At 46.4% G+C, this 25,281-nt stretch overlaps 1 protein-coding gene across 6 annotated transcripts in view; it reads right to left on the bottom strand.

Moving 5' to 3' along the window:
- LOC139749071 (glycine receptor subunit alpha-2-like) overlaps nt 1-24,367 on the bottom strand; it is a 328,567-nt gene extending 304,200 nt beyond the window's left edge. For 4 of the 6 annotated variants that reach the window (XR_011712883.1, XR_011712882.1, XR_011712884.1 and 1 more), the window contains exons 1-2: nt 16,835-16,946; nt 9,563-10,769 (exon numbers count right to left, since the gene is read on the bottom strand). Coding sequence is in view for 2 of the 6 variants with exons in the window: in XM_071662541.1 (XP_071518642.1) it covers nt 9,563-9,624 (62 nt within the window). In the remaining 4 variants the exon portion in view is untranslated. Of the gene's footprint in view, nt 1-9,562; nt 10,770-16,834; nt 16,947-22,805; nt 23,015-23,239; nt 23,457-24,201 lie in introns of those variants that run through there. The other 2 variants (XM_071662543.1, XM_071662542.1) reach the window with 2 other exon arrangements.
- Nucleotides 24,368-25,281: the final 914 nt, after the last annotated feature.

Consider the following 25,281-nt stretch of genomic DNA (forward strand, 5'->3'; position numbering starts at 1 on the left):
GACTGTGGCCGCACCATTAAAAGCAGGAGAAAAGTGAAGCAAGTTGTGGAGAGAGGGAGCGTCATCTGCCTTAAGGAATTATAAAACTTGCTATTATGGCGCCTGCAGCCATCAAATGGCCCGTGCAACACACCACTTCCAGCGCCCTGCCTGCCACGGAGCAGTTTGTGCTGATACGAACGCACAAAAATAATTCCGCCAAAATTACATAACATGAGAGTATGATATATATATATATCTTTTTTCATACTATTCGCCATTTCCCACATTAGTGAGGTAGCGTTAAGAACAGAGGACTAAGCCTTTGAAGGAAATCCTCACTTGGCCCCCTTCTCTGTTCCTTCTTTCGAAAAATTAAAAACGAGAGGGGAGAATTTCCAGCCCCACGCTCCCTCCCCTTTTAGTCGCCTTCTACGACACGTAGGGAATACGTGGGAAGTATTCTTTCTCCCCTATCCCCAGGGATGATATATATATATATATATATATATATATATATATATATATATATATATATATATATACTAGCTGTGTGCTGGCAACATAGTCACGGCTCAATGCGCGCCAAGCTTTAAGGTAAACAATCTTCCCCCCGCACCGCATCCACTCCAGATCACTCGGAAATAGACGCATCTTCTCCTAGACATACTCCTTTACTTCGGCTTTCTCTTTAATTAATTCTTCCCTACACCCTATTCCACACAGACACACGCACACACACACAGGCCTCCATGGTGTAATGGTTCGCGTTATCTTATAGCTTGGTTTTGTGGATAATGAGTCTTCAAACTCTAAATGTCATTGACAATATTAAGTACAAAAAATTTTCCTATTCTTGGCATCGTTTCCCTACCACCCATGCAAGCGCCTCTCCTGTATCCACCGGCAGCCTAGCCGGTGCCCAGCTGGCAGACAGACACTTTGTGAAATGGTAATTAACATTTCCTCCGTAAAGCTGGTAATGTGTTCTGCAATATGATGCAGCAGGACTAAGTGGATGCCATTTCCTTTCTCAGGATACATAACACATCTAGCCAGTTTCATTCTCGATATTTCTCAGTAACAAGTTTCATCATGACGTGTTTCTCCGCCCGACAGGGGAGCAGTTTCATCCAAACTTATAGTAATAACTGTCTTCATTAGGGCCTACACGAACGCCATTTCATTATACGATCTAATCCGTTCGTGTAACTGCGCCTCGACCACTGACGTCCCCAGACGGTAAGAGGAAGCCAATACCATCCGAAACTTGCAACAACGATATGAACTAGAAACCATTTGTAAGTCGCTGTATAGTGCACTTCCGTTGGGTTCGTTATGGATTCTTTTTTTTCTTCTTCTTCTTCCTTTCCCTATAAGCCAAAATATGTTCACATGTGTGAGCATTTCTCAATCATGGAAGCACCATTTCAAGTCCATATCTTCCTCTTAGTCACTTTCCTACTTATTCCTGAGTCAATCCCATAGGCATCTCTGACTCTACACTACGTGAGTTTACCTCCATCAAACATCACCATCGTGCTGGATAATCTTCTCACTCCGCTCCTAAAGACTTGCACTACAGTAATACTTCACCTGATCATTTACCCATGTCTCCTTGTACCAACAGGCCATCACTACATACAACTACAAGTATGCACTCAAACCTCAGGATCAGCTTTGCGAAATATTGATGAGAATGTTCAATGACCCAGTCAATCGATTCTTCACGAATTCTTCTTTCACTTCCCTCACTATCAGGACTCTGTCTTCCGTTTAAAGTTACCATCAGACTTTCCGTAGAGGTAATATAATGCTAAAAATTTACTATTACGGGCTATTATACACAGGAACGGTGCGCGCAGGCGTGAGTTACGACGATTTCAGTCACCATGAATTTGTGATGTCCATGTTATTGTACGCTGACAAAGATCTGTTGGGAAACCTAAAACAATACACACAAGAAGGCATCTTCACAACCAAAAGCCAAAATAACAAGAAACAAAGGTCAGAGACGAAGAAAAAAAAAGAATAAACACAGGACAGAAAAACGAGAAAAAAATCTATAAACAGACAAGAAAGAAAATGACAGTAAACACACCGGCGAGAAAGACGGAAAAGAAAACGAGAATAAACACGGGGCAGAAAGATGCATGGGAATATATTTCTTTCAGAGAAGGCGACCTTGGGAAGACAAGGACATGACATATAAACTTGGGGAAGAGATGTGGTCAAACACACACACACACACACACACACACACGACTAAATATGGGGAGTGTAAGAGTTGATAAGGGAGAATGTGCAGGGTGAAGGCAAGATCGGGTCAAGGACGTAATTATATACCTCAAGTGGAGGACTAAGAGGACATGGTGGGTTGCCAGGGGTAGGCCAAGTTTCAAGATGCGAGCTCAGTCAAGAGAGGAACCCAGGCAGGCTTAAGAGACACGCGTTTTCTAAGAGCTTTGTTCCGCCGCGGACGACCATACGACCGTTATATTTGTGCGACCGTCAGGCGCGACGGCTCCGACCTTGGGAATGATAGCCTAGCAGCCAGCCTTCGACCATGATCCGTGTGGGTCAGGTCGAATACCAGGCCACCACATCCCAGGGGGGTCGAGCAAGTCATGCTCACGGATCAACAGCAGCTTCTGACAGTGACCAGCTGAAAAGTAGGCATATGTGGTAAACACTCGACAGTAAAATAACGTAGTGAAAGATATTGCTTAAGATATTGTTAACGCGATCATAGCAAAAACTGATGAAAGTGTAAATCATACAACAAAATGGTAAAACACGGGAGGATCTGAAAAGTTGTAACATAACGGAAATGACGTTACATGATAAACAAATAAAACGTTATCACCTTGAGGTACGTGAGACAGAAGCCCTAACGACCATTTAGTTACCTCTCCGGGTCCTTGATACGTAGAAGAATACTGTATACTGCATATAGGTCTCCGTTACCAAGCTCCCTACGTATACCGGTGCCCAAAGTCGCTACCTTCTCAAAAGACATTTACTTCGCTTGGTGATGATGAGTCGTACCGTATCTACCCGCACCAACCCATGTATGACCACCTTCCCTGATGCTATGATACATGGGTCAAGGGTGGAAACACCACTCGCTGCAAAGCTATGTTAACACACTCGTTGCCGGACTAGTTAAGCTCACAGCAATGTTACGAGGCTATGATAATGTCGCTCGTCGACCAATAAGTTAACTTCCTTCTCGCCATAGCATTATTAACACCTCTCGCTGTCATGCTTTGTTACTCGCTGCCTTCTTATGTTAACACCGCTATCTTCCGTGCTGTGTTAATGCCACTAACTGCCAGGCTATGTTAACTACTCTCCTGGCTATAGAAACATTAAACCGATCCATCTACTAAGTGCAGAGCTTATTTCAGGAATACTAGGTTGTAAGATCTTTGCATGTAGAACAAGTCCAGATCCTCTACAGACTTCTATTTTTCTACTGATTCATAATAAATTTCTACAGACTCAGATAATGATTGAAGAGGTTATCAATTTTAATATCAAAGAGATGATGAAACCAGAAAAATACTGTTAATATTCAAAACAATTATTGGACTTATACGTTGATGGTTAATATTCAATCCAATCTTCGTAAAAGCAACGCTCTTAATTTCTTAATAGGCTACGTTTATGCAGAGCAGTATAGTTATGCATAATTTTTCCCGACAAGCGTGGCTCTTCCACAAAGACCTTAAATAATCTTGTAATACGCGATAAACCACTTTACTCAAGTTTCATCTTCTCAGTGAAACCCTTCACGCAATCTACAAAATCTGGTCACAGTCCGGACCACTGCCGCCATACACTATAAAATGACGTGATAAACATTAAATGAATTATCCAATAAAGGCATTTACCCATCGCATTACCTATATCATACCTAAAAAGTCAATTAATGTTAGCGATAACAATTCATCTACGACCACAGCGCAGCTGACAGAAGGCAGCCACCAGCTTAATGACAAGTTCACACACCACATTCGTGAGGGAGAATTTGGACGGTCTTCATTTGACTTTAAAATCAAATGATTTTTTTTTTCTATACCGCCGCGCTAGTCGACAAGTGCCAAATCAGTTCCTGGCAAAAATCGTCGTGTTTCAGCACAAAAATATTTGGATCACCTGGCCACCGGTTCCTGCCATGTTGACATGGGAAGAAAAAAAAAAAATAATGATGCTAGTATTCCACACGGCAGTGAGGGGCACCAGCTGGTTAACAGTAGCAAAGCGATCGGGAACCTTCCTCCGTACCCTGACAAGACTTAAAGTAACCTAAACTTGTATAATCAAAATTCTATCCAGGTAGCACTTCAAGGAACAAAAAAACAATTCGAAAAGAAGAGGAAAAAATAGGTCTGTTTCGACGGTAGAACACCAAAACAACTACCCACTCTGCTCGCCCGCCGAATATGGTCGGGTTGCTAAATTATCATTCGCAGTAGCAAACGTTGTAAGTGAAAAATAATCAAAATGCTGAATGTATTTGTGATAAATGGTATAATGTAACAGCGACTGACAGACACATCAAAAAAATGACAGAGAAAATTTGTCGTCAATGTCTGCAGTGCGGCGGGTGTAAAGTAATGCTATTTGGGAAATATAATATCTTTCCAAGATCCAGATAGAAAATGGGTCTGCAATGAACAACGATAACAACTTAAAAATCTACCAAGCTATGATCAGCTGCCGGCCAAAGAGCAAATACTGCACTAACGTTCTACGATTCAACGATCGAAATTTTGAATACAAAATACAGACACCATATTGCTCCTCTGTACCTTGTGAGTCAGATCACGTCGATAATACACTGGTCTCGAAAACATAAAAAACGACGAAAAAGAAATTGTTAAAGTCTATTAATAACAAGTGCACACAGGAATGAGAAAGGTTTCTTTTACGTTAACCACTTATACCAATATACAGAACTAACATTCAACGAAACACAAGACAATTATGGCCATTGTTTTGCCATTCTTTAGATAAATTAATAAATAAGAAACGTTTGTTCTATGTTATATTATACACTAAAAACATATCATACCTGTTGCTACAAACTATCAAATCTTATCTAACTTCTGTGGCCTGCCTGGTTTTTAAAAGACTTTCAAGTGCAACCTTTAATCACAGTTTTGCATCTTAAAACTCAGTAGCTCACTGAAAGCAGTAACATGACATCGAAAATCTTAAAAACAAAACTGAGCAATCTTCTCCAGTAATTGCTCGTGGTCCCTATGTCCATAACTGATTTATCTGATCCATCAAAAACGCAAAACATGAGTCTCTGACATCATCATCATCGTGGAAAACGAAACATCACACTCTCATTACCAAATCAATGTCATGCAAATCAGGCGTTTAATCACTTCATGCACGCTACCTGCTAAGTATGATAAAGTCTCTCATATCATAACTCAAGAGCAATTTTCAATTTCAATATAAAAAATATGATGCAGCAGCGAAGATGATGTTAATATTCAAAACAATTACTAGAGTTATAAGATGAGAGTTTATAGCCTATCCAATCTTATGTAAACGCAACGCTCTTAACTTCTTAATAGGATATGGTTAAGCACACCAGTAGAGTTAAGCATTTCTTGACAGCCTACGTTTAAATAAAGCAACACAGTGATTCAGGACTCCTTGGCTGGCTGTGTTTACTCCTATCACAAAGACAAAAGACAATGAAACAAAAACACCGTACATGCAAAGCAGACTCATTAATTTCTTATTCTTAGTCACCATGAGCTACAGGCTACGAGTACACTGAGCAAAGCCCCTTCTAGTACTGTGATATCATGTGTTCAAGTTGTGGTACTATAAACTGTTGTTCGCATGTGAACTACAAAGTAAACACGATGGTGCAACCTCCGAGCACAATGGTACAGCCAGACCAGCATACCCAAGGGTTGCACCTTCCGTCATGTTCAAGGCGTTAGAAAGCATATATATATATATATATATATATATATATATATATATATATATATATATATATATATATATATATATATATATATTGGAAAGGTCCACGGGGAAAAATGAAACACGATATATTTCCCCGTAGACTCATAGGAATATATATATATATATATATATATATATATATATATATATATATATATATATATATATATATATTACAAACGAATCTCCAACAGCCAGGATCGAACCCGGGACCCCTGTGCAACAGGCGGGAGCGCTACCACAGGGGTCCCGGGTTCGATCCTGGCTGTTGGAGGTTTGTATGTTTTGTGAAAGTGCGCGTTCATAGACACTTTGTTCGTGTATATATATATATATATATATATATATATATATATATATATATATATATATATATATATATATATAATGAAGTAACAGCAATGACACGGTACGAAGTTCAGTCCAAAAAGTATGAAGAAAGGGCTCAGAAATTATCTTGCAAGTCGACCTAACAAACTACAGAATATGAACCAATGAATGACTCCGAAATTTGGAACAGCATGACCCTAAAACATAAACGAACGACCTTTGAGCACAACGATACGACTCTTGACCAAGGAAATACGACCCGTGGTTTTATGATGGCGTGGTCTTCGGCCATTCTCTTAAAGATGCGGGTAAAGACCGAGCTAACATAACGAAGGGTGCTGGCGGCGTTCTCTGGAGCGACACTTTAACACACGCGCCTCTCTCTCTCTCTCTCTCTCTCTCTCTCTCTCTCTCTCTCTCTCTCTCTCTCTCTCTCTCTCTCTCTCTCTCTCTCCTGCCAGATCCCCGCGCGTCAGTGTAGCGGGAGCTGACGTACACCACAACTCACCGCCAGGGTGCACACATCACAAAGGAAATATTCACATTCCCCCCTCCTCCCGCCCCCGTAAGCCAGAGACTGGAAGATATACACAACACGCACCTACCAAAGAAAACAGACGCATATGTTTTCCAAAAGTGTGTTCTGTATATTATGCCGGGCTGTCGCTTGTGGAAAGCAATGCTTCTGTTGGAAGGTGTTTTTAAGTCAGCATTTTACATATAACAGTGTTCGCTGATTTATTTATATTAACATGCACCTGCGTGATGACTGTCAATATATCTTTATACATGTTAATGTGCAATGCATTATATCTAATTATCTATCCGTGGCATGTCATCATCCATCTGGGAGAGAGTCTTACACTCCTTAACTTCACGTATCCTCCACACAAGACTTCTGAACCATGAACCATCCATCCACTGGTGCCAGCACTCACTTCCTATCTCTGTCTGTGACTCTATCGTGATCATGTTTCTTTACGTCATCCTAAAAACTTTATCCGCCAAGTTTGTTTTTTTTTTCTTCCTCTCAGATTTCAAAGACTTCGCGTCTACGTCCACACTATCGTAGCCTCTTACGAACTAAAACTGGTTATCGCGTCTCCCACGATCCTCCCTCCTCGCGTACCGAGCACACTGTACAGAGTCATGCAAATAGAGTCCTATCATCAGACACACACACACACACGGTTCCTTCCTACCCTGCCATGCACACTGCATCACGTCAGGCAACACAGCCCTTATACATGCACTCCTAATCATCTCATTTCATAGCCATGCTCCATGTGCGTCTATGCTTATCCAACGTTCTACACACACACACACACACACACACACGCACACAGGGAGACGTACATAAGTATACAGTCATACACACACGACTCCGTCAATTCGAAACGTAGAACAACAACACTGGTTCCCTGTGGTAGATCATCACAGCCCATCACCTGCACAGGCGAGGTGGGTTGTTAGCCCCGTCTCTTGCCCGTCTCACTACAAACTCCCCTGCTCCGTCTTCTACCTGTCCCAGTGAAAGTCCCAGACCCGTCTATTACCCTTCTCACAAAAAATTTCAAGCGCCGTCTCTTACCTGTCCCACTAAAAGTCCCAGACCCACTTCTTATCTGTCCTACTAAAAGTCCCAGACCCATTTCTTACCTGTCCCACTAAAAGTCCCAGACCCATTTCTTACCTGTCCCACTAAAAGTCCCAGACCCATTTCTTACCTGTCCCATTAAAAGTCCCAGACCCATTTCTTACCTGTCCCATTAAAAGTCCTACACCCATTTCTTACCTGTCCCACTAAAAGTCCCAGACCCATTTCTTACCTGTCTCACTAAAAGTCCCAGACCCATTTCTTACCTGTCCCACTAAAAGTCCCAGACCCATTTCTTACCTGTCCCATTAAAAGTCCCAGACCCGTCGATTTCCCTTGTCGCCAAATCCTTCCTCCTTGTTCACGCAACAAAAACAACAAAAACAAGAACAACAACATAAGACCTCTGTAATCCTGAAGTATTTTCCATGCATTTACGTCTCACGTTTACCGAACGTTTTCAAACCCTCTCATTTATAGTATCAACCGAGTACTATGTTGACGAAAACCCTCATTAACGTGTTAATTAACAGACATCCTTAATTAGGAAATTCTATCTACATGCAAGTGACTTTATACAAAGCTCGTGTGGGGAGCGAAGTTCAATTTGGCCAGGGAGTTTCTTGCCAAAGTAACTCCACAACCAAACCTATGAGGACAGGACCACAGTTCCCACTACAGCTATCCGGTACAGTATGTCGTATGAGTAAAGTGTTTTACTGAGTAAATCTCAAAATAAAGTAACTTTGGTGTTCTACGCTCGAGCAGGAGACAGACGCTAGGTCTGCACACCAGCTGGCGTTGGCATCACCATGGTAGGCCTGCACACCAGCTGGGGCGAGCATCACCACGGTAGGCCTGCACACCACCAGCTGGGGGTGACCATCTTGATCACTATGGTAGGCCTGCACAACAGCTGGGGTTTACCATCTTGATCACTATGGTAGGCCTGCACACCACCAGCTGGGGGTGACCATCTTGATCATTATGGTAGGCCTGCACACCACCAGCTGGGGGTGACCATCTTGATCATTATGGTAGGCCTGCACACCACCAGCTGGGGGTGACCATCTTGATCATTATGGTAGGCCTGCACACCACCAGCTGGGGTTTACCATCTTGATCATTATGGTAGGCCTGCACACCACCAGCTGGGGTTTACCATCTTGATCACTATGGTAGGCCTGCACACCACCAGCTGGGGGTGACCATCTTGATCACTATGGTAGGCCTGCACAACAGCTGGGGTTTACCATCTTGATCACTATGGTAGGCCTGCACACCACCAGCTGGGGGTGACCATCTTGATCATTATGGTAGGCCTGCACACCACCAGCTGGGGGTTACCATCTTGATCATTATGGTAGGCCTGCACACCACCTGGGGTTTACCATCTTGATCACAGACGGTAGGAGCCTTGGGTATGATAAGTCTGGCCTTTTGACCTGCTCTTTTAAGGGTCGTACCGTCGTGATCAAGGGTTCAGCATCCACAAGGAACACAAACCTGCTACATGACAGGATGGGAGGAAAGAATACAACACTCATAGGCCGGTGGCTCCTCACCGGGCAAATGAGTCTACAGATCAGCGTCCTAGGCGAGTCACGTCAACTAACTTAGGTGTTCAAGAGGACAAGATCGAGGGTTACTCACGAGCCATCCTGCTGTGCCACCACCACCACCGTCAGGAGGAACCACAAGACCAGCACCAGCATCGCCCTGACCCTCTCGTGACTTGCTGCGGCGCTATGTATATCCTCGAGGCACCACCTCCTTCCCTCGCCTCCCTGGCGAACGAAAGCACTGAGAGGACCCCCGGGCCGGCACTAGGGGAGGAGGAGAGATGGTCAACGCGACAGTGTTTCAGCTTCAAGTCTTTTCATGACTATGTAGCGCACGTGCACGTGACTCGGATCCTAGACACGTGCGTGCGTGTGTGTAAAGTCTATCACGAACACTTCAGTTCTTCCGAATTAAAACTGGTGAATTCTAGAACGTAATCATGACCTCACCCCCCGTGTCAGAGAGACATTTTTTCTTCACCTCAGATGTTCATCAAGGTCGAGGGGAACCATTTCAAGCGTTGCCACTTCACTCGGGCACGAACGGGTCTTGCTCACACCTTGACACACGAGGGGTTCCTCCTCACTTGCGACAACACGTCCTTCGCGTCAACCTCCGAGTGTGCTATTCAGACGATCCCGGCTACGCTCTGTGGTACACCTGCGAGGCTCCCGTGCCACAGATCCCTCGGCTGTACACTCACGGTCAAGTCACTTTGACACTCGTTCACAAAATTGATTAGGAGGTCACAATAGACTCCAGGCAGGAGGGTAGCACGTCCCCTGCCCGATGTGTCTGGTGCCAGATTCTGCTGGTCACGGCGTGAAGTTAGCTTCTCATGTCGGCTACACAGTGGAGGGTTTCTGAACTTCCTCGCTACGCACACTCGCTCCCATGACGTACTAACACTTGCTGAAAATCTATATGGCCCTGTTCACAGACGGTATGTGTTGCCTCGCTGTAACGCACGTCTTGATGCCAGCTGTTCAGAGTCTGCTTACACTGGTAAGGTATCCCACACTCTTGCAACACCCTGGGTGTGGTGTCTCCCTTACGGGACACCAAGCAATGTGTTCCTTGTTGGGAATATATTACTCCACAGCAACACAAGGGACGAGGTTCTCTGTGAACATACACTTGTGGAAAGTCTCTCTGGGTCGATACACCGTGATGGACAGATCCTGAAGGTGTGTAAACTTACAGTCTCTGATGACTAACACGTCAAATATGATCTATGATACAAATATGTATTCAGTGACGATCTGCTTCGTGCTGTTTACATATAATTATGGAGTTTCTGAAAAAAAAAATACATGACATATTTTTGGGTTTATCTCCACTTCTGGAAAATTTCATATATGCACACACACTTGTGGGGCTCCTCAGTACATCACACTTTTTTCTATAGCATGTGATACATTGAATATTGTGTCTACACAGAGTTTCTGGTAAAGCACACACACACACACACACACACACACACACAACCTGGCTTAGGTGAGATGTATGTGTGTGTGTGTGTGTGTGTGTGTGTGTGTACACAGATCTGTGTAAAGACACTTTAAATACATATACAGTTGGCAACACGAGTGAACAATTCTCCCAGTAACACACACAAAATAATAATTACATGCACACACGGCACCAAGGCGTAGGACGGCACTATAACGTGAGGCGGCACAAGAACGTAGCACGGCAATATAACGTAGAAAGACACCCAAAACGTGGCGCACCTGCACCATAACTCCATGGATCGGTGCCATAACAAGAGGCAGCACTACAACATGGGACGGCACCATTACTGGGTGCCAGAGGCCAGGGACCACACGGCAGAGGCCAGAGGCCACACGGCAGAGGCCAGGAAACACACGGCAGAGGCCAGGGACCACACGCCAGAGGCCAGGGACCACACGGCAGAGGCCAGGGACCCCACGCAACACACACTACTGGTTAAGGCATCACTCACTATGAGCTACAGAGAGAACCTGAGATCGTTCAGCTCAGGATGAAATAAAGTGCACATCAACCCACTACACACGACCCTGGGGATGCCACGGCGTCGCCTTTGACCATACCGTTGAGGGTCTACGTCAAAGGTCAGCCCATCATTGCTGAGGGTTGAGCCGCCCTGCTCGGGGATCGTACCACCGTAGTAAAGGATCGTACGGTAATGTCCAGGGTGGTAGGCTGTGTGTGGAAGAGACAGAGTGTGAGGAATGGTGCTGGTGAGAAGCGGAGAGCAGGCTGGCTGCGTGGTTGGTCTGTACGACGCATACTTTCGCAACTTTGGTCCCGACGTAACTCGGGCGGGGTGACAGCTGGTGTGTCGGGATCCAGCCCGCGGGGGAGGCTCCGTCACCCACCTGAAAACTTCGGCCTGAAATTCTTTGGCGGAACACCTGATGGTGGGCAGCAGCAGACGCCTGCCTCCTGGCCAGCCTCCACAGCGCGTCAGCCACTCCGTCACCAGGGCAAAGTCGCCACGAAAGTTTGACGGATAGAATCAAAACTATCATCTATTTTTCTCTTTTTGCGTGCTGAATTGCGTCTCCCGCCTTAGCGTGGTAGCGTCAGAAACAAACGACCGATAGATAGTCTCATTTGCCCACACTTTCGTTCCCTGAACACCATGTTATGATACATGGAAATCAGAGCCTAGCATCCTTAGCCAAGGCCCAGGAGATTACTCAGTCGTTCTCATTACCAGGACAGATGCTAGGGTTCAGCCCTCCTGCCAGCATGTTTCTCCACCCCAGCAGAGCACATCAGTCCAGTTTATTCCATCCTATGTTCACCTCTCGCACCCCTGGAACGTCTTCTCTTCCCCCTTCTTTCCAACCGCTCTGTCCGTCTTTCTTGGCCCATCCTCTCCATACGTTCAGACCATTTCAGTCCACCCTGACCAGCTTTCCCTGTTAGAATGCGCTTACTACCACGCCTCTCGCTCACACCGCCATCCCTTACAGGATCATCCCACATCACGCCACATAAAGTCCACAGGCATGCCATTTCAATAAGGTCCACCCTCTTCCATTCTTTCCCATTCCGTGCCCAAGACTCACATCCATACGACGATGATGGGAATATTATACTTTCATCATAACTAACACACAGTGACCTCCCCTTCCCACACGCTCCTTCAATGCTCCCAAGACCTAAGCCCTTCTCTTCCACTGCTCCATCCAGTGCCACGTCCACTCCAGGTACCTGAAGGAACTCTTCTTTCTCCAGCTCCTGCTTCATGGAACTTACACTCGAACCATCCACCCTCACTTCCTCCCTGATACACCTCATTACAATTACTTTGGTCAACATTTTCGGGCAAATTTTCACTCCCCTTCACACAGTATCCTATAAACTCTCTCACAGTAGCTAGATGGTGGAGAGACCCCTCTGGCCCACCATCAGAAACCGTGTTATCTTTCCATCATGCTAACTCCATTTCCAATTTCATGGGATGGATCAAGTACACTCACGCAGCCTCCGAAATCACTCATGCATATCCTCCATCCTCAGACCACTGTGGTCAAGGGAAACACGGAATCCCACAGCAGTAAAAATGCTCCGGATTTTTGCCACTTTACACAATGACTCCTCAACGTCAGACCCGCCTCTCCGACCACACATGTGTAGTTTCCAAAGTCGAGATAGTGTCAATGTCGAGAATATCCGTCTCCTGGGTACAACCAGGGAGTGGGGCAGGCGAGATATATATACAGTGGTCATCGCTAGAGGATTCTCCTCTCCTGTGATCAGAGTACGTTAACCTGACGACCATCTTTGGTCCAAGCCACTCCCCCGCAACCACTTAAATAATGCTGTTACTACTACTACTACTACTACTACTAATAATAATAATAATAATAATAATAATAATAATAATAATAATAAATCTGTAGTCAGCAAACTATCATATTCATACACTCAAGAACTTCGCGTCCTGGAAAAGTAAATTCTTGAAAAAAGAAAAGTAAATATCAAGTTTGTGGTTATCAAAGGTTCAGTCAATCCGGCTGATGAAGAGACGTGGTAGTTGTCAAAACATGTATTCAAATCCATTCATGTGTTATCTCTGACGTGTGTGGCGGCCGTGCAAGTAGCGTATATGGTGCGTGGCAAAGGCTCTACCTAACCAGAACTTGACAGAGGACATGAGACGGGACGGTCGGTGGGCGGAGGGGACCTTATACACGTTCAGGTGGGGACCACTGACGACCCTCCCCACTGTGGTGACCACTGACGACCCTCCCCACTGTGGTGACCACTGACGACCCTCCCTCCCCACTGTGGTGACCACTGACGACCCTCCCTCCCCACTGTGGTGACCACTGACGACCCTCCATCCCCACTGTGGTGACCACTGACGACCCTCCCCACTGTGGTGACCACTGACGACCCTCCCCACTGTGGTGACCACTGACGACCCTCCCCACTGTGGTGACCACTGACGACCCTCCCCACTGTGGTGACCACTGACGACCCTCCCCACTGAGGTGACCACTGACGACCCTCCCCACTGTGGTGATTAAATTAACCACTTGTACGAACGGGAGGTTTACCACTGTCGTCTGCATCACGTGAACTGGGACTAATGAAGTATACGTGGTACTTCCTCAAGCATCTGTCTTACTATGAACAAACGTTATATGAAATCAACTAAATATATAATGTCTCCTACACACACACACACACACACACAACCGCCCAAACCAGGTGCCCATCTATCGACCAGCTCCGAGTGCAGGATGAATACCTGGGTTGGGTGTAGGTGCACTACCACACCCACGGTTCGAACCCATGCGGGTCCGACCACAGGCTGACGTGTGCTAACTCATGGTCAGTAACGACGGGTGTGTGTGAAATTTTCCATATTCATATGGATGATGTGGCCACTAAGGCCACAATTCCCAGTCCCTGGATGCCGGGGCCACTGAGGCCACAATTCCCAGTCCCTGGATGCCGGGGCCACTGAGGTCACAGTTCCCAGTCCCTGGATGCCGGGGCCACTGAGGGCACAGTTCCCAGTCCCTGGATGACGGGGTCACTGAGGCCACAGTTCCCAGTCCCTGGATGATGGGGCCACTGTGGCCACAGTTCCCAGTCCCTGGATGATGGGGCCACTAAGGCCACAGTTCCCAGTCCCTGGATGACGGGGCCACTGAGGCCAGTTCCCAGTACCTGGATAGCGGGGCCATTGTGGACACAGTTCTCTCTCTCTCTCTCTCTCTCTCTCTCTCTCTCTCTCTCTCTCTCTCTCTCTCTCTCTCTCTCTCTCTCTCTCTCTCTCACCTTCCTGTATACACCTCGCTCACTTGCGTTATCTTCCTGTTTTCCTTCCTGCCATACTACTGGACTGTGTCAGCTCTCCATCCTTGTCTTACACAACAACTCCGTTTTCTCTCTCTGCTCCATGGTTCATTCTAACATCTTTATTCCTCATTATATCGATCATTTTTTATCATATTCCCCACGTCCTTCGTTAGGAGTCCACCGTCACCCCATCTGCCACTGCTACACCATTATTCAAGGTTCTCTCTACCTGGTCTTAGAAGGAACTCCTAAACAACCTACACCCTCACACTCTTGCCATCATCACACGGCTCCTTAAACTGCCGAGAACTGGATTACATTATATCAAATTCTTCCACGTCTGAACACCCACGTCCTTCCTAAATTCACTACGAACAAACCTAACAGACCATTTCCAAAGCCTCGCCTCCTGAACAGATCCACCATTCTGATCCCCTGACTTTCACAGACGAATACCCTGTTCTCGTTCACATTCAATATCGTGAGCCATCTTGGCAACTAGTTGCCTTACAGTGCTATAAAGTTCCTCTGATGTTTCGCCAAGTAGCACCGTGTTCTCTGCCTATACTGTCACACTACACTACTCTCTACCCTTTACAGCTACGTCTCTCTGACCAACCACAAAAAGGCCAGGGATGTTACACACATCTTTTGATCACGTCATCCCGGCACAACTCACTCACTAGTCTGAAAAATACTGGAGCCGGTGGAAGATGTTGAAACTTTGTAGAATTGTATGATCCATCAATCGCCTTACGATATACTGAACGTAATTTGGTTCATCAACTAACTTGCGATATAACGAACGTATCATATCAACCAACTTACGATATAACGAACGTAATCTGGTCCATCAATCGCCTTACGATATACTAAACGTAATTTGGTTCATCAACCAACTTACGATATAACGAACGTAATCTGATCCATCAACCAACTTACGATATACTAAACGTAATTTGGTTCATCAACCAACTTGCGATATAACGAACGTAATCTGGTCCATCAACCAACTTACGATATACTAAACGTAATTTGGTTCATCAACCAACTTGCGATATAACGAACGTAATCTGGTCCATCAACCAACTTACGATATACTAAACGTAATTTGGTTCATCAACCAACTTGCGATATAACGAACATAATCTGGTCTATCAACCAACTTACGATATACTAAACGTAATTTGATCCATCAACCAACTTACAATAAAACGAACATAATCTGGTCCATCAACCACCTTACAATAAACTGGTGAATGTAATTAGTTCTATCAACCCATTTACGATAAACAGAACGTAATCAGTTTCATTGAACAATTCATGGTACAATCAGAACGTGTCTAGTCAAAGAACCAACATACAATAAAACCAACAGAACGTTACAGGTCAACGAACCAACCAATTTAGAATACACCGATCAGAATGTCCTCTGGTCAATAAATCAACATACAATACACCCAACTGGTCCATTAATCAGCCTAGGATCCACACGACTGAGAACCATCTGCTGTTATTATTATAAGCAGTACCACGCCAGGAATTTCTGTCTCATATATCACTTCCGCATTTATCTACTGCAGTATAGTTTTCTTTCAAAGTCCTTGTACAGAATACGTAATTCAGTTTTTAAAGGTCCTTCTGCGGTTTGCATGCGTCTCTCTTAAAGTCCTTCCGGAGTACACAGAGTTCTTATTCATCGATTCTTCCATAGTATCATACGAGATTTCTTATACAACGTCTTTCCGTGTTATTGGCCACTACATAAATTCACAGTCCTTTAGGTAATCAATCATTGTCTATCAAAGCCAACACACGAATGGTGAACTCAGTTCTGTTTGGGATGTTGGGATGATGCTCCAATGCTATATTTCTCACTCTATACACAGAACATTAAACAACATGGCCTTCATGTGAAACAACTCGAAGTTTAGCCATTAGCGATTACAATTTCAATGACGTAGAATCTTTATTTCAACGTAAAGCATGACAGTGTTGTTCTTCACATTCATATCAATCATGAAAGACAAATATAAAGAATAAAGGAAGTACATTCACTGAGAAATCAAGCAAAAGCAGAGAGGGCGACAATTCTCTCTCCACAGAGAGTGTTTTGGGTGCGCGCTGGCGGGCCCGACCCGACCCAAGTAAACGCACGCCGCCGACTGATGAGCCTAACGCTCCCGCACCCTCTTATATAACCTCGGAGATGCAACACGTAGCCCCCCCTCAACACACACCTCACCTGCCTGGCCTGCCCACAGCCACGATCATCGTCTCCACTTCCACCCAGGTAACAGCAAGATCATGCACAGTACATGAGCAACGATTAGCTTCCAAACAAGTTTCGGGTCACTGTACATTTAGGGAAAGATAAAACTCAGTACTTCCTGATGTGAGCCACTCTATCCCCAAATCGTAATTATTTTCAAAAATAATTGCTATACACATTGCCATGCGTATAAGTCTATTCATTCACCCAATATTTCACTGTTCACTGTCTGCGCACTGCAGTTCAGCACAGAGGTACGTATTTGCTGAAAATGACAAAAATTTGATACAAAATGCAAAAACTCGCCCAAAATCATGGCAAGCGTCGAGGAAACCATACGACCAGCGTCCGTGTGCGCTTCTACTCGCTGAACAACACAGGCACTAACACGGGAAGTCTCACTGTTGCGAATGTCTAAATTATCCTAGTCCGCGGAGTGACGTAGCTAACGAATTGTGCGTAATTCATACGTAACTCGTTGCCACAACTTGGTGGAACTGACGGCTGTGTTGGATATGCCTCCACAACGACACCTGACGAAGTCCTGAGAACAAGTGTTATACTCCCGGGTTTTTCGTCTCGTCAGCCAGGGAGCTACAAATATAGTCTTGCTCCCACCAAGTTAATGACCCAGGTTTAGGAAGGGATGAAGACAGAAAGTAAGGATATTATTATCATAGGCAGATGACACGGTGCTAATGGGCGAAGCATCTACGGAAGTTAAGAGCAGTGTAGGGTTAAAGAACAGACTGTCTGTGAAACATAAGGAATCAGGACGGTAAATCTGTTCAGGAGGCGAGGCTTTGGAAATGGTCTGTTAGGTTTGTTCGTAGTGAATTTAGGAAGGACGTGGGTGTTCAGACATGGAAGAATTTGATATAATGTAATCGAGTTCTCGGCAGTTTAAGGAGCCGTGTGATGATGGCAAGAGTGTGAGGGTGTAGGTTGTTTAGGAGTTTCTCATAAGACCAGGTAGAGAGAACCTTGAATAATGGTGTAGCAGTGGCAGAGGATGTGATGGTGGACTCCTGATGAAGGACGTGGGGAATAAAATAAAAATGATTGATATAATGAGGAATAAAGATGTTAGAATGACCTATGAGCAGAGAGAAAACGGAGTTGTGTAAGACAAGGATGGAAAGCTGACACAGTCCAGCAGTATGGCAGGAAGGAAAACAGGAAGATAACACAAGTAAGCGAGGTGTATACAGGAAGGTGAGAGAGAGAGAGAGAGAGAGAGAGAGAGAGAGAGAGAGAGAGAGAGAGAGAGAGAGAGAGAGAGAGAGAGAGATGAGCCACAAACTGGGAACTGTGGCCTCAGTGACCCCGTCATCCAGGGACTGGGAACTGTGGCCACAGTGGCCCCGTCATCCAGGGACTAGGAACTGTGGCCTCCGTGACCCCGTCATCCAGGGACTGGGAACTGTGGCCACAGTGGCCCCGGCATCCAGGGACTGGGAACTGTGGCCACAGTGGCCCCGTCATCCGGGACTGGGAACTGTGGCCTCAGTGGCCCCGTCATCCAGGGACTGGGAACTGTGGCCTTAGTGGCCCCATCATCCAGGGACTAGGAACTGTGGCCACAGTGGCCCCATCATCCAGGGACTGGGAACTGTGGCCTCAGTGACCCCGTCATCCAGGGGCTGGGAATTGTGGCCTCAGTGGCCCCGGTATCCAGGGACTGGGAATTGTGGCCTCAGTGGCCACATCATCCATATGAATATGGAAAATTTCACTCACGCACGTCGTTACTGACCATGAGTTAGCACACGTCAGCCTGTGGTCGGACCCGCATGGGTTCGAACCCTGGGTGTGGTAGTGCACCTACGCCCAACCCAGGTATTCATCCTGCACTCGGAGCTGGTCGATAGATGGGCACCTGGTTTGGGCGGTTGTGTGTGTGTGTGTGTGTGTGTGTGTGTGTGTGTGTGTGTGTAGGAGACATTATCTTTTTTAATTGATTTCATATAACTTTTGTTCATAGTAAGACAGATGCTTGAGGAAGTACCACGTATACTTCATTAGTCTCAGTTCACGTGATGCAGACGACAGTGGTAAACCTCCCGTTCGTACAAGTGGTTAATTTAATCACCTCAGTGGGGAGGGTCGTCAGTGGTCACCTCAGTGGGGAGGGTCGTCAGTGGTCACCACAGTGGGGAGGGTCGTCAGTGGTCACCACAGTGGGGAGGGTCGTCAGTGGTCACCACAGTGGGGAGGGTCGTCAGTGGTCACCACAGTGGGGAGGGTCGTCAGTGGTCCCCACCTGAACGTATATAAGGTCCCCTCCGCCCACCGTCCGTCCCGTCTCATGTCCTCTGTCAAGTTCTGGTTAGGTAGAGCCTTTACCTCGCACCATGCACGCTACTTGCACGGCCGCCACACACGTCAGAAACCATCATATACATGAATAGATTTAGATTTTTCTTTTCTTCTTAATTTCCTTCTTTGTTCTGGTAAGACTTAGTCAGGGGTAGTTCTCGAGATCCCGTCAGAAGTCGTTCTCAAAAACCTCGTCAGGACCTGATTAGACGAGACAAGATGGGACGACAAGAGAAAGGGGATCTGGAGGGACGGTATGAGACGGGAGGAGACAAAACGAAGAGGGACGTGGGCGAGGCGAGAAAGGACGGGAGAAGACGTGATAGGACGACGGAGGACGGGACGGGACGGGATGGGACGAAACAAGACGGAACGAGACGGGACGTAACGAGACGACACAGGACGGACGAAGATGAGACAAGACGGGACGAGGTGAGAGGAGACAGGGCGAGACGAAAGAGGACGGGTCGAGACTAAACGATATGGGACCTGACGGGAAGAGACGAGATGGGATGGAACGATAGAAAGCGAGACGGGATCTGACGGGATGAGACGAGACAAGGCGGGAGGAGACGACATAGGACCTGACCGGACGAGACGGGACCTGACGGAATGATACAAGACCTGACCGGACAGGACGAGACCTGAAGGGACGAGACAAAGCGGGATGAGACAGGAGGGGACGAGAAGACGGGACTTGAGACAAGACGGGGCGACAGACGTGACGGGACTTGACGAGGCGAGACAGGACGTGACGGAACGAAACGAGACGGGACGAGATGAAAGAAGATAAGACGGGAGGAGAGAAGACGAAATGGGACGGAACGAGAAGAGACATGACGGAACGGAACGTGAAGGATTGAGAAGAGACGGGACGGCACAGGACTAGAAGAGACGACATGCGATGGAACAGGACGGGGACGAGTTGGGACGGGACGAAAAGAGATGGAAAGGGATAAGACGACAGAAGACAGGACAAGACGACACCTAACATGACAGGACGACAAGAGACGAAACTGGAAGTTACGAGACGAGATAGTTCAAGGCGAAACGAGACGAGACCTGATGGAACGGAAGGGGACGAGACGGAACAGGACTGAACAAGACAAGAAACAGGACGGGACGAGACGAGAGGAGGCAGGACAAGACGGGACGGGACCTGACAGGACTAAGAAATGACGGGACGAGACAACACCACATTCCTCCACATCCTTCACTTCTGCTCCTTCCTCTCTCACTCGATCCTCATCTCTACACAACTTCCTTAATAAAGTCCGGACTTGGAGAAGATATCTCAGCGGGGTACACGGAATCTGGTTAGGTTTAATGCCTCCAAGACCCAGTTTCTACCCATCTCGCCATCGAAAATTCCTCGCAACTTTCCTTCCACGGTTCTGTAATCCCACACCCTGGCTCAAGTGGTCGTACTTCGTATTACTGTAACATCCAGTCTATCCTGGAAACTCCACCCCCACATTACAGGAAGAGCTATAGGTCTGCTTCCGTGGAATGGGGGAGGAAGTCCTGTCTAGATGTTATTTCTTTTCTTCTGAACACTTGCGCCGTTTGTACAAAGGATTTGATCCGTTCTTGTATGAAGTACTGCTCTCACATCTGGGGGGGGGGGGTGGATCTCGCTCGGCATCCTGACGGTACAGGACGAGACGAGACGGGACGGGACGGGAGATGAGACCTGACAGGTCGAGGCAGGACGAGACAGGAAAAGAAACGGGATGAGAGTAGACAAGACGAAGCGAGATGGCACCTGAAGGGAAGGGAAGACGATACCAGACCTGACGTAACGGGACGGGACGAATAAAAGAGACGGTCTACTTTCGTCCCGATTCTAGTTTCGTTTCGTCCTGTCCCGTCTCGCTGTCTCCTTTCTCGTCTAGTCCCGTCCCGCCTCTTTTCGTCTTGTATCTCCCCGCCCCGCCCTCTCGTCTCGTCTGATATTATCTCGTTTTATTTCCTTTCGTCCCGTTCCGTCTCGTCTCCTCGTCCCATCACGGTCAAATTTCGTCCTGAACAGTCTCATCTGGTTCCGTCTTCGTCTCGTCTCGTTCTGTCCCCTTTGTCTAGTTTCGGCCTGTCCCGTGTCGTCCAGTCCCTCTCGACCTGTCCCGGCCCATCTCGTCCCGTCCCGGCCCGTCTCGTCCCGTACCGCATCGTCTCATCCAGTCTCTTCACGTCCCGTCTTGTTTCCTCCCGTCCCATCCTGTGTCCTTTCTTGTCACGTCCAGCCTCGTCTCGTTTCGTCTTTTCTCGTCCCGTCTCGACTCGTTCCGTCCCACCTCGTCATGTCCCTTATACTCTCGTCCCGTCCCACCTCGTCAGGTCTCGTTTCGTCTCGTCTAGACTCGTCTCGCCACGTTTGGTCTAGTCCCGTCCAGTCTCGTCTCTGCTTGTCCCGTACTGCCTCGTAACGTCCTGTCTCATTTCGCCCTGTCCCGTATCGTCTCGTCCCATTCCGTCCCGTCTCTAGTTTCGTCCCATCCCATCTCGCTATGTCTTTTCTCGTCTCGTCTCGACTCATCTCCTCCCGTCCCATCATGTCTCGTATCGGGACGTGTCGTCCCGTCCCGTCCTTGTCTTACCTCCTCGTCTCACCCATTCTCGCTTCGTCCCGTCCAGCCTCGTTTTGTTTCATCCCGTCCCGTCCCGTCCCGTCGTCATCAAGACTTCGTCAGAAGTCGTTGGCGAGACTTCGTCAGTTGTCGTCGAGATTTCGTCAGTTGTTAAGATTTCGTCAGAGTCGTTGTCAAGTCCTTGTCACGACTTCGTCAGGGGTCGTTGTCAAGACCTGATCAGAAGTCGTTGTCAAGACCTGGTCAGAAGTCGGTGTTAAGACTGTCAGAAGTCGGTCAAGACTGTCAGGGATAGTTGCCAAGAATTCGTCAGGAACCGTTGAACGACACGGGTGGCGAGGACGGGTCACTTGGTGGGCATAAAAAGGGCTGGCCCGGCTGGGAAAAAGCAGCCCCCGCGCGCAAAGAGAATAAAACGTTCCTCCAGCAGCTGAATATACTTCGCTACAGTAAAAATTACTCTGTGTTGATAACGTCACCAAAGCTATGTAATGTCAGGCAGCCCCAGATGTTGAAGATAATGTGTCACATGACTGTGCCACCTCGCTGATGTTGGCTCGGTCATTTGTATGTGCGAAACATTGTATGATGTACATCAGGTAGGATTAATATCATTTGTGGTTTATTAACCCTATCTTACATCATTCACATACGAAATCCGTATAGATTTCTCACTTCCAAAGCTATGACGTTTTGTGTCCTTCAACAGCAACAAATTCATTTCATATCAGGTGTTGTTCCTCCCACAGTAGAGGACCTACAAACGAAAGGTGGATGAGAAACATTTCTCATCCGTGATCACTACTCGAGATCAGAAATGGAGATGAACCAAAGCTAGGCTAACCTCTCTGTTGTGTGCTTTTCTGTGAGGCGCTCGTTCCTCTCAGAAGCTCTGTGGCGTATTCCGTTTTCGCCTGACAGTGAACCTGGAGACGTCCAACAACGGCAGATTGTCTAATAAGGCCACCACGTTGGTTACGGAGGCTGCCTCTGCCGCCGCAATAATTGCAGTGTCGTCCGCCCAGATGGCTCTTCGAAGGGATACTATTCACCCTAACAGGAGAAGACAACACAAAAAACAATATTCACAAGAGAGTAGTCACTCCACGTTGCATAAATTGTAAATTTATATATCAATCATTATGGTTAAGAAGTTAAATGCCTAATTTCTACACCATTCTACATCTACACAATATTTCCAGGATGAAAGTGTGGCTAGAACAGTGATTATATTTCAAGAAACATCTATTACCCATTTCATTGTCATCAAGAACCTACCCATAAATAGATGTACCACGAATGGGAACGCTGAATTTGGCTGTTACCCAAACTCTGCTGCGGGTCTCTCATTCTCTATCCATCATCCATCAATGCCGCTATGTCCCAGTCCTTTTCACAGACACAACTCACGTCCGTCGTTAAGTTTACTGCTCTCCGCCCAACCAATACACTTCATGACGGTATTGGAGGCCTGGCCAATTTCATGTGCGACACCCTGTATGAAGAGCCTATTATCATGGAGTGATAATGTGATCTCTGAGCACCTATCTCGTCCTTCCGATTAATCTGGCTCTGATGGAGCTTTTGATGGCCCTCATCAGCAGCAGGTTAATAAAAAAAAAAATACATAAAACATAAACACACGTGCGCGCGCACACACATGCAGAAACCACCTTGCTACGTTGATCTATCAACATGTGATACAAGGTGAATACAGCCGGTCATATGAGGCAATATTATTCCTACCACATATTTCCATGATTTCAAATAAATGTTACAAACACACACAGGGATATTACCTAAGTAGGTCAATTGGTTGTTTGGACTTTGGCCTTATCAACTGCCAGTGTCATTGAGGCTGTCAACATAAGCTACATCAAGCAATCAAAATATCTACAATATCATCTTCGATAAAGATAATTCTAAGACCACATGCACTCTCACTTTGCATGTGGCCTATAACCTAGTATCTCGAAAGGAAACATCGTCATGAATAAACTCAGGACGTCATATACAGTTTTCTTCAGGCACTTCTCATTGGGTATATTCGAAACCCAATTTCCCCATCGTACAATTACAAATGCATGGATACCACTATCACTATGGTTTTGCTCTTCACGTATGCAGTATACTGACACATATTCATCATCCGTCAGCATTAACGATGGACGATATTCATACTGATATCCTTCCTACCTCTTTTTGACGAGTGTGTTAATGGGAGAATTCGGCGTACTGACCTGCCGTTCAGGAAGGATGCAAAGGGCTGTCCGCTCTCCACCGCGAGTATCTCGCGAAATTCTGAACGCAGCTGTGCCCTTCTGAGTGCCGCAGTGTGGCACGCAGGGTATAAATTGACTCTGGCTACCAACGGTGGTGACCCGGCTCCCGGGCGACCAAAACCTCTCACCGACACCTTTGTTTTGATCCATGACGTCACCAGCCATTGGGTTATCTTTCTAAAACATTGCCCAAAGACCCTACAAGATCTCTTTCAAACAAATTTCGCTGGTCTTGAGATAATAATGTATGAATTGCATACGTTCGCTGGCAATTTTGAGATAATAATGTAAGAATTGCATACGTTCGTGAACAATTTTCTTGTGCCTACAAATAGGTAATTTTCTTTGCAAAAAACTTACTAAAACGAATCATGTTTCGAGTCCCGAGTATCTTATTTCTAGGAATGAAAATGTGAGCTTTATTGAAAGCGTAACATAAACACTTTATTTCGTAAATGTTTCTGTGCAACAGATTGCATTCGGTGGGGCTTCGAGTGCATCATTTTCATTTTCCCCATGTGATTGGATGAAGAGCATTACAATAAGAGCACTTAATGTTTACTGCAACATAGTTTCCTCTTCACCTATACAAACCTCCACCTTCACCAACACTCCTCCTCCTCCACCCTCACCACCACAAGCCAATACTAGCACCATCATCACCACCCCCTCCCCCCATTCCCATACACACCAACACCACCATCACCACCACCATTATCCCCCCCCCCCCCATTATCACAGTCACAACCATCATATACACCATCAACCCTACGAGAACAGTAACACGACGAAAATTACTATCACCACCACCACCGTCTCTTGCAACATCCCCACAACTATCACCACAATCCCCGGACCGCAACCACACCCATCACCACCAACCCTTGAACGTACACCACTTCCTTCTCTTCCTACACCACCCTCACCACTTTCAGCAATCCACTTACATCAGCCCAACCCCTGCAACACCACCACTGTCCACCAAAACAACCACTATCCTTCCCTTAACCTACACCACTACCAAACCCCTTTTCACTT

Source organism: Panulirus ornatus, chromosome 6 (assembly GCF_036320965.1).
Source record: "Panulirus ornatus isolate Po-2019 chromosome 6, ASM3632096v1, whole genome shotgun sequence".
NCBI classification, from domain to species: domain Eukaryota; kingdom Metazoa; phylum Arthropoda; class Malacostraca; order Decapoda; family Palinuridae; genus Panulirus; species Panulirus ornatus.